Source organism: Tympanuchus pallidicinctus, unplaced genomic scaffold (genome assembly GCF_026119805.1).
Source record: "Tympanuchus pallidicinctus isolate F22 unplaced genomic scaffold, pur_lepc_1.0 scaffold13, whole genome shotgun sequence".
Lineage (NCBI taxonomy): Eukaryota > Metazoa > Chordata > Aves > Galliformes > Phasianidae > Tympanuchus > Tympanuchus pallidicinctus.
Genome location: NW_026294648.1, coordinates 1609343 through 1620662, shown reverse-complemented (window position 1 = coordinate 1620662; position 11320 = coordinate 1609343). Strand labels below are relative to the sequence as shown.

The window sequence follows — 11320 nt, the reverse complement described above, 5'->3', positions numbered from 1 at the left end:
ATAGGAAAAGACATCTGAATATTGGGAGACAGACTGAATACAGCCTACTGACCACCTCTGTGGTACAAAACTATGCGTTAGCTACCATGTCACCTACACAGAATTTCTGAAAATCACCGCATTAAGTGTCCATGTCCACATTACAGCAGGATCCTTGCCCACCCCTGCAGTCAGGCAGATGCCCCGAGCTGCACTGGGACCCACGGATGAACTGGCAGCAGCAGAGGTACGAGGGAGCCTTTGTGGCACAGCACAGTTCTCACACTGCAGTTCTAGGAACTCAAGCTTTTAAAATCTCACAATGCCTAAGCTAATCCGGTCAGCACTTCCACAATAATTACAGAGGAAACACTGTGACTATGAGCACCAATAAAGAGGAAAACTTCAAAAGATTTTCCTTAGTGCTGCATTTCAGAGATAAAATGCTTTGCTTTAATGTACAGTTAAAGCGTCAGGGAAATCTGAAGCATGGTAGTTCTGTTCAATCCCAGCTCAACATATCTTGGCAATGTAAAACTCACTGCTGCCATCACTTCAGCAGAACTTTTTTTTCTTTTCTTTTAAAAACAGAGAAACATTACTCACCTATTCATAAAAAGCATGAGGCTCATTAGGAGATGCCACCTTGCAGCAGCCTGTACTCAGTTCCTGCAGGCAAATAGCTGTTACAAAGTGCTGCATCACAGAAGGCACACCCAGCCCTGCATGGGAAACTTGGAGTACAGTCAGTGCATCTGCCTTGCAGGTGGAGCTGCAGGCACTCACAGCTCACCGCCCTCATTTACTGCACGCTGCACATCTTAATGGTGAGAAACAGAGAAGTGCTGCCTCACATTAAGGGCAGAAGCACAACAGCACACAGCTATCACAGAGTGAAGCACTCCATTCCCATACAGAGCGTCACGTTCTTAACAGGGCTCAATTCCCAGCGGCAGAACTTGAAGCACAAATTGGAAAGCACACCTGCAGCGCTTCAGCACGTCAAGGAGAGGAACCAGAATCTCCCAAAACAGTGAGGAAAAGGAACAGGAAGATTTTCAGCATGCACCACTTCTGTGCCTTCCTACAGAGCCCATCTGTACACCTGGTACCGAGGCCACGGCACCGCCGTCTTGAAAAGCTGGATGTTACAGCTATCAAGTGCCTGTACAAGTATTAATGCCTTTGGGTACTGCTGTTGGGAATCTGTATTTTAAATGAAGACTGAGATGCATTATTCACTTTACAGAAAAAAAATGCTAGCGAGAGTTTAAAAAACAGCCAGCTGGCTTTATTCCAAGCAAACCAATTAAGCTCATATTATTTAAAAAACTTTGTCAAACAAAGTCATTACGAGTTAAGGTCTTTGAACGCGTTTGGGTAGGCAGGATCCGTTTTCTCAGAGCCTAAGAACATCAGCTGAACATCACACACACATATATGAACAGACATGCCTCTGCATTTTGTGTACAGTTTAAAATGAAACACTGCTAACAACACGTGGAGCGATACAGACTATACAATTTGCACAGCCGAGTGTCATTTCAACCCCCAGTGCTATTATTTGCTAGAAACAAACCCGTACTTTGAACAAGACCTTGATGTGATCAAGTCCACCCCTCACTCAGGAGGCTGAAGCTGAACAATAAACTAAACCATCAAAAGACTTTATTGCAACTTGTACAAAAGGCATTAAAAAAACTAAAATACATGCTTCACCAAATATATTACATCATACACGTCAGCACGGTGTATTTGACGAACCCAGTTTATCTTCATCCACTTTTAATGGCATATTCAGTTGAAATGCAAAACTGACTACACTGGAAAACATTACTTTAAAATCCATTTCCAAGTGCATCAATTTCCTTAAAAAACACAATTGCTCTACCAAAAAAATATATATATTGTATTACCGTGTGAAATACAGAGCTCCCATTCAGAAAAACGTCCTCAGTATTCTGTGTAAGCATCGTGTCCATTTCATCTGATTCTCTCAAGCAGGCATGGTACCCTAGGCAGTGTGAGAGGCATCTTTCTGTCTGCTTAGCAGATGGATTCCCTTTTGAGGATGGTTAAATTGTTAGTTGCTTGAAACGAAGTTTAATTTCACAATTGACGATTTAAGTAGAGATGTCAAAACATGTGGGGACTGCCAACAATACAAGACATCACATCTACTGAAGCTCTTTTTGGCCTCATTGTAGTAATATCAGACACAGTAAGGCATGTCGATCACAGCTGTCACAAGCCACTCAATCCCTGCGTGGTGGGAAAACGTTCTGCCCCCCCTTTGTATTACCTGACTTGAACTGTTTCACACAGCTTTAGTTACACATCACACAGAAGTGTGCACTGGTGTGGCTGAATGGGACGGAGATGAACCTCTGTCAGAGGAGGAGGACAGGGACCGTGTAGCTGCTTCCCGCTGCAGATCTTCAACCTTCTTCTGCAGCTCAGTGCGGATGGCGAGCAGCTCCTTAAGGTTCTGATGGATTGGAACCTGTGGGTGAAGAAAGAAAGGTTTACTCTGATCCATAATAACAAATTATCTTCTCAAGTAATGCTTCCACTGTGTCCCATGGTAACACCACGGATGCAGCAGCTATGAATCTCAGTGTGTCAGTATCTAGGCACAGTGGTTAGCCATCTGAAAGGGAACATTTTTGACAACTGTTCCTTCCTAACACCACACACCGTTGGCAGGAAGCCTGTTCAAAACACTGTTTGCAAACCGAGTTGTCGGGATACTAAAAAACATTCTGGTAAGGGTATCCCTATCCCTTACCATCACCACTTTCAGTTGAGCTTAACAATGCCTTCACAGAGAACTACTTCCCATGCCTGCTGGGACAGAACTCGCTAAGCAGAACTCACAAAGCTGGCTCCATAGGGAGCATCTCATTACTGTTCTAACCAGGCACCTTTCCAGGAGCCTGACCCCTCCAGCACGTTGGTGAGAAAAGCACAGCAGCCACGTGGATTGTGCTTGTGCTGGATCTCCTAAGCCACACACCAATACTCCTTTTGTACACGTGGCTCACATGGGTTTCTCCTCTGCTTCTGACAGTGGCATCAAGAACACTGGAGACTTTGGCATCTGCAGCAGAGTTTTGTGTGGTTGTCAGGTTTCTCCAGTACATTAAAATCTGTTGCAGACAAAGGAAGACTCGAGTCATGTTGCTTTTTGACCAGCTGGATCTTTTTTCCTCAGACAAGCAGAGAGAGGCTTTCCCTCATTTCAAATGCCACAGAAAGGCCAAAAAAGTTTGTCCGTTGCTTTCAATTTCTCTTATCCTCCATCATCTCTGAATTGTTTACAGCTTTTGGAAGGCACAATATGGGCAAACAAATTCATTGGGCTGACAAGGTAACCATGGGAAGACGTAGCATTGGGAAACTTGCAGACTGCTAGACATAGCAGGTAAGTGACACGTCAGGTTTCTGGAACACCTTCACCCAACAGCAGGGCTGGCATGCACACCCCAGCATGACATTCTCATACAGTGTTATGTGAAGAAAATCACAGAGGGTTTCTCACTATCAACACACAACTGAGTCACAACTCACAAGCCTTCCTTCCTCCTGCAAGCCTTGCCTACACTGCCCACAAGTTCTTTAGCCAGAGAGGCCACAAGTCCAAAGATGACAGCCTCCTTCACTAAGCAAACACAAAGCACCTCCTGGAGAAAGGCAATCTCATTCTTCTAAGGTGCTCTACAAAAAAACAAATACACCTGAAAATGTGACAACACCGAGCCCAGCTGTGAAGCTTCTCAAGATGCTGTGAAATGCACTACAAAGAAGACAAATAAGGGGTCTGGATGACAGCAGGGTCACCAGAGCTTTCCACTGCACAGTGCCCAGGCTCCCACAGAAGCATCTCCATACAGCTGCCTTTTGGGAACCAAAGCCACTGCAGAGCATGGCATGCTATGTACGTGCTCAGGAAGGGTCCAAGTGCCTGCACTGCTCGATCCTCCTGTGCTCTCCCACGACTTGATTCACATCTTCTGCCTCAGCTGAAGTGCTGCTCTCCCCAGGCTTACATCTCAAAGCGCGCCATCTTCAAGTAAGTTCTCTAAATAACAATAACGTTTTTAAAAGGCAGCACATATCTGAGTCACACAGGAAACCCTTCCATGCACAGGCTGAACAATTATGCACTCAAAAAACTAGAGTGTCAGGAAGAAGATTATTTTTCCACACTTAATTCAGCTTCTCTGTACAGCTATATAAAATTGTTGCTTAGATAACATTAAAATACTATTTTCCTTCTTGTGTTCCTGCTTTATTCAGTGCAGAGTTTGATGCTGCTCCACCAGAGAGCAGCTCTTCAATGTTCAGGGGTTTTTTTGTTGTTTTTTTTTTTTTTTGCAGTTTCTGACCCCATCCTTTATTTATTCTTCTGAAATTAAAATGCCCTCTTCTCCTAATGGACCTTCCTGTCCTTTCATCTCGCAGTGAGAAACAAACAGTGCCCAGCAGGTCCACACACACCAGCATCCTTCGTGACACAGCCTAGGCTGCCCCAAAGAAAACTGTTCCACAGAATGCGTCAGATGGGCTGCGCAGAACATAATGTACCATCATAACTTCACATACAGCATCTCTACCAAGAGTCAAGCTGAATGCTGTCACTTTCTCTTTTTCAAGTGGAGAAGTCTAGCTCTGGTTAGACTCCATACAGATTGCTTTGACTGCATACAGATTTCATACAGAAACTTCTATTTCCTCAGATGACGTTCCAGAAGCAGAACAGAAAGCAGAGAGCTTCACCTTGCTGAGCATCACCACTACTCATTCCTGCTCCCCATCAGTCGTAGCTCACTCATGTTTGTATCAAATCCATCTCCTCCTTTCTAACTGCATTTACTCTCGGCGCTTAAGAACGGACTGAGATGGCTGCAGCCTCAGCCCTCCACATCAGATGAATGTCTTTGAGGATACAATCAGCCACATTTCTGAAAGATTCTCCCTCTCAATTAAATCTCCTGCTTGCCCTAGAGATGGAGCATTTACAGAACAGCCCTTCGCCCCAACAAAAGGAAACCTGCCATACCAATATTTTCACATTTTTCTGAGCTGTACTCCCCTAAGAAACAAAGCCTTTGTGGATGAAGTTTACCAAGCAATTCAGGCAGATGCACATAGTTGATGACTCAGTACAAATCGTTTAAGTCTGGCAAAGCTGTAAGCAAGACAGAGTAGAGTCTGGAGGGGAAAAAAGGTCAGATTGAAATATGGTCATATTTTAGGAAGAGCACGTTAGATTCAAACACTGCAAAATATGTCCACATAAACATCACCATGCCATTTCATGTGCTAGTACAAACACAAATCTTTTTCTCAAGATTTCCAGAAAAAGATGTTGCTTTGCATTTAACACAGCCTCACATGCACACTGCAACGCCATGTGGATGCACAGCCGCAGAACACTAAGATTTTACACACTAAAATTCAGATACGTATCTCAATGTCTTGGAATAACGTTTCAAATTCAGCGTAAAGAACCTTTCACACTTTCAGAGCATTTCCCAACAGCTAGCAATAACTTATTCATTAGCGATAGGGGTCCATGCTTGAATCACATATGCACGGGGTTAGAAAAGCAATACAGGCAGCCAAAGGATAGAAAACAGAAAATACACAAGTTGTGTACTGTGCTGCTTTTCAGTGGGTTTTTTTGTTTGTTTTTAAATAAGGAGCTGCATATTCTCCCAGATATCTTTATGTCTGCTCCTGTAATTTCCCTTTCTTGAGAGAAAAAAAAGTTTACTTCCTTCCACTGTTCCTCCAGTCTTACTCCCAAGCAAACCTGTTACTGCCGGCGCTTCCTCACCCCACCTTGTGCAAGTCCTTGTAGATAACTAACTCCCCACCTACAGCTTTGCCATCTCACACCATTCTATTTCCACACAGTTTCTCTTAAAGAAAGCTTTCTTCAGAAGGCAGCGGGTCCAAACATCTTCTCAATAATACCCTAATGGTCTGCAGGAACAAAGTTCATCTTTGCTAAAAGGGAGAGCAGCAGATTCTGCAAGACCAAGAAGCTCAGAGAAGGCTGCTTATTGAAAGGCCTCGTTATCACCTTATCTCTACAAGCACATCCTCACACAGCACACGTCCTGCCTCCACGACAAGCTTTTATTACAGTCTTGTTAAGAAATCACGTCGCTGATTTGACAGATGGATTTGTTGGCAGTCTGAGAGCAGATTCACTGCATCCTCTTTCACTGTGCCTCTCAAATTAGGAGAGGGAGCTCCAAAGATGACCCTGGGCCCAGTACCCAGGTTTTGTGCTTTACTCCGTGGTATCTATGCTAGGCTTTCAGAAAGGCACGCAACCATTCCTTTGCAGCCTGTCCCCTCAGTAATGCTGCTAGGCAACAGCAGGCCACAAGGGCTGGCACCCAACCATCTGAGTTCCACTCCAGGTAAAAGAGCTGTTTCTGCAGAGCAGACATTGTGAAAAGCAACACTGCCATTCACATCTACCACAGCTAGAAAAATCAACCAGGCAGGGACAACGGAGTGGACTTCAACATCCCTAAGCAGCGGGGAGAAGGGATGGATCCTCAGCAAGTCTGACCTTGCTCCACACGTTTACCAAAATGCTGGTTCTGTCAAAGTCAGAGAGGTTACCTGCAGCACCTCAGGAAGACTTCATGCTGTTAGGGTTTGTTTTTTTTTTTTTAATTATTATTTACTGCTGTAATAATGACTCAGGAACTAAAAAGAACACGACTGAGACTTTATGTTGTCCCCTTCCCTAACTCATTATCAACGTAAATAATAAAAAAAAGGAAAACAACTTATTTTCTTCAGCAAAGTTCTCAGCATTCCCTCACTTTTAGACAATTCACGTTCTTGCCCATTTCAACACTCTTCAAGTTCCCAGTTCCACTTTTCTGTACCAAGCCGTGACCAAGCTTTGGAGCTGACCCTGCTCCTCGCACGACCTGCTCACTTCTGCTCTTGCACTCCTTCTTTGCCACTTAGTTCCTCTCCCTCCCCTTCCTCATCCAGGCCTGTACTGGAGGTGCCTTCTCCCTGGCATGAGCATTCTCTTTCCCTGCTAAGCCCACATGTGATTCTCTCTCTGCAAGTGATACTTGCAGTACGTGGCATCCTCCACCCAAGCCAATGAAAACCAGCAAAACGCTGCAAAACAGAGTGAGCCAAGCAGAGCCCTTGACTCAGGAAGAGCTGACTGTAGGTTCCCACTGACGTATGTCACTGGAATGAACTGGTTAAATGGGTGGATGTTTATTTTCCTCTCATTAGCTACAGTTTTATTGCTTGTTTCATACAAAACCAGATAGCTGCCTCTCCTACGTCACACAGATAAGGTGCCTACTGCCTATCGTGAGCTGAAAAATACTGAGACCAATACTGAGGAAACATCCTTTATTGCTTAAAATACCGCTGATATGAAACCATTTTTAATTGACCTGTGCACACTGAAAGCAGGCGTAGTGCAACTCTCAGAACACACCTCTCTGCACTTACAATAAATTACTCTGCCAGACAAGGTCTTGAAGGAAAGTGATTTGTGCTTTTTACCTTTATTTTTAAAATCATTATAGTCACACAGAAGCTACAATTACACTACACAATATACATGCTACAACACAACAACTGCCTATGGACACAAGGCAGCTTTATTTCCTAGTAGTTCCAAACCTTTCTCTTCATAGAATTACACAGTTCACTTTCAGTATTGGTTCTCAGGTTTTCATCTCCAAGTAACCCTTCAAGATCATGAAGTGCTTCTGGATAACAAAATTTGTCAACAGAAGGAGAAATACAAAAGAAATTATAATAGCTACTCACTTACTGTACTGCTAAGTCTTAATTGGATATCTACTGCATATCACTGCACTAGCTCAAGGACAGACGTTCACATGAAAATTGTTCAAAGTGAATGCATTTTGTCTTGTTCTGCGAGTATACTCTACCCATTTTAGCAACAGGGAAGAAAGGCTGCAGAGGAAAATGGTTACTTCAAATTCATTGCTTTTCTTGAGACTGTCAGTTTTTCCAAAAACCTACTCTGTGCACTGCACAGACAACAGCATCTTTCACTCAAGCTTTCAGTTCCTCTTCCTGACGAGCTGGAATTCTGACTTTCTTTTAAAACCTACTTAACAGTATACTCACAGAAAAAGTCAATCTCAAACGATGAAAACAGCAGTTTTCTGTAATAATCAATACTTCCCTGCTTACTGTAAAGGTATGCTCCTGGGAAGCCAACCAAACTCCCAGGCCTCCTGGAAAAGCAATGACTAGTAAATAGAAATTACAAAGCCTACCATGCAAGAACAGGAATGCACACTTGTCAAACTGTATAGATTTACAGGCACAGGAAACGTGACACGCTATGGACTGATGCCATTATTTGTTTAAACCTACACCTCATTTAGCTTTGACATCTGAAGGATTAGAGTGATGTTTTAAGGACCTGCTCTTCAGAACACGTTGGAAACTCCCCAGAATTAAGTTATTCATACCATGTTAATTTCTCCATCTCTGTGCGTAACCTGATGCAGGACTCATTACAAAATAGCAGGTTTTTTTCCCCTCAAATAACTACAGATTCTTTCAGAACATAGGAAAGGCAGTTAAGTCTGTATTTTACTCTTATCAGTTGAATGTGGAGGGCTCTATCTGCTGATCCAAGTTATGCACACAAGTCAGCCTCGGCAAACTATGGCTTGGACACGCAGATAGTGAGAAACGATCAGGACCAAGAGACACTTGCCTCATCAGAAGAAACTCTGTAGTAAATGCTGTCTTGAAATCCAGTTCCCCGGGGGGCTCTCAGCTAACTGACCCACGCAGCACCTCCTCTTCCTGCCATCTCCTGCCTCACTCTTCCATGCAAAGACAACAGGCTCAGAACCATGGGCTGTGGGCCAGCAATGCACTTCCAGAGCCGTAGGGCGGCTTTGTTTGTCCTGCCACCAAATTATCTTACAGATGTGTGTGAACTCTGCAAGTATTACAAGTGATGTCAACAACATCAGCAGAGAGACCTGCAGGGAAACATGTGTGAAGGCAGGTGGAACTGCTACAGACACTCTGGGGCCACACTGTACGTCCTGTCCCTAAGTAGCAACACAAAGCACTCCACAATTATGTCTTCCATTTCAATCAAAACTGATTTTCCAGTAACACTTTGCATGTGCTAAAGAGCAAATAAGAGGCTAACGTTGTGCTTACTGACAGGTTCAGCTGACGTTTAATCACTTGAATGCTTAACAAAACTGATTCTTTTGCAATTCCTATATAGCATAAAGAAGGCAGCTATCACTGTAACCTATCTGCACGCTTTTCAGATCATTTCTGAATACACCACGCAAACTGTTATTCCTGTTTTTTTTTGAAGCCAGCCTTTAAGTAGGAACAGACCTCCCCTGGCAGCTGCAGGAAGCTCCAAGGACTGCCCACAGCAGACAGCCCTATGTCACCAGCCAACCTGAGTTTCCAGTGCTCATCTTCAGTTAAGGATGGAACTCCACAGACACAAAAAAAGAATGTATTTGAAAAACTGAGAAGCACTCCTAAAACATTCTCTCTAGCACAGAGGCCCCACTTCCAGGAGAACAGAACAGAACTTGAAGAAAAAACTGCAGGTATAGAAAAACTAAAACAAAAAAATTAAAGCACGTTTAAGCTCCCTATTCCAAGGATTAAAATGCCATTTGCCAGAAGCCATACAAACAACTACACATGACTTAATGGGTGATGCAAATTGATGAACTAGAGTACAATCTTGTCCTCCCACCTTCCATAGCAAGACACAGCTTGAACTGAAAGGAACAGAACATTTACTCATGCACTGCACATATGAATGGCAAAGAGCATACTAGCTTGCAATGCTACCCCTGAAGAACCTCCCTGAATTGCCCAGGCAGACAACTAACTGACAGCTAGCAGCCTGAACTTCTCAGACTGCAGTAAAGAGGTCTGAACAACCACATGGGAAAAGAAAGAGAAATAAACGGCACCAGTTGAAAAAATTCAAAAGCATCATACTATGTTATGGCCTGTAGAGTCACCTGTAAACCCAGCCATATGCACCCACAGAGCACTCAACTCTGTGTACTAAGATTGAAAGAGCTTATCCTCCCCGTCACACAGAAATATTCACTTCTCCAACCCAAGGAAAGGGCAAAGAAGAAAAAAACAAAGGAAAAAAAAACCCCACTCATGCCTCTTCCCAGTCAATGAATTCAAATGCAACAGGACTAAAATCTAATTTTCTTGGGACAAGAAGTCAATAATGATGTAACACCTCCAAACTGAAACTGAGGAACACTTTATTTCACTTAGGAATTAGAATGACCTTGTTGAAGCAGAGTTTAGCATAAAAAGGAATCTGCAAAACCCACCCAGGTTTAACTTCAGATTTTCTAGGTGGCTCAGTGCTCAGAACCCTCTGCAGGGAAGCTGTGTGCCACCTCATTGCAGAGCACCTCCTGCAACACAGCCATAGTCCTAACCTGGGGCTCTTCATGCAAGTACCATCAATAGTACTAATTAAGCCACCCATACAACTCAGAAACGAGTATCACTCCATGTCATCTCTTTACCGAGCTGCAGACTGAGAGGCAGTGGGCACTGAGGCACACACTGCAGCAAGGCAGTTCTGGTATTTCCTTGTTATGTCCACTCTTCCCCACCACTTATCTCTCCTGCAGTTACTGAATTCAAATGCATGTTTACAAAGCCTGCTTTGCTCTCAGGACCTGCAGATCCCAATTAAATACAACTGACATGGCTGAAGGTCAATTCTACTAAAACGTGCGCAAACCACGCCAATGTTTTCCAGCAAACAGGTTCAGGGAAGGTGACGTTTTGCTAAAAAGCAGATGGCAATTTGACTTCAAAACTACAAAAACAAAAACAAAAGTTTCACATTGCTATAAATGGATACCTAACAAAGGATTACATCAAGAAAACAGAGCAAGTGTGGGCAACAGGGAAGTGCAAAGGAAAAACCTCAGTGAGGAAGCAAGCAACACCTATTTCTCCAGTACCTCACAGGGTACTGCTCAGATGCTTGGATCTCTAACCGCGTGCTGTCCTTGAAACACATCTTTTCAAACAGGCTCTGACTTGTGGGTGTCTAATAAATCTGAACCTCGCATCTCTTGCTAACTGTGAGAAGATGAAAGCAGCTTTCAAACAGTCACTCAGTGCAGGTAATTTATCATTAAGTCGCTTGGGGATACCTTGAAATGTTACCTTAATAAAGAGACAGAGTAACATCCTCAGATACATTATGGTTGTGAAACAAACCTAATGTACACTCTCAGAATTCTGAAGATAAAAC

General features: G+C 43.5%; 1 protein-coding gene across 5 annotated transcripts in view; it reads right to left on the bottom strand.

The window, feature by feature from the left end:
* Window positions 1-1244: 1244 nt before the first annotated feature.
* MTMR1 (myotubularin related protein 1) overlaps window positions 1245-11320 on the bottom strand; it is a 74261-nt gene continuing 64185 nt past the window's right edge. For all 5 annotated transcript variants that reach the window (XM_052673130.1, XM_052673126.1, XM_052673127.1 and 2 more), the window contains one exon: window positions 1245-2482. In XM_052673130.1, coding sequence (XP_052529090.1) covers window positions 2318-2482 — 165 coding nt within the window. In that variant the 3' untranslated portion in view covers window positions 1245-2317. The remainder of the gene's footprint in view (window positions 2483-11320) is intronic.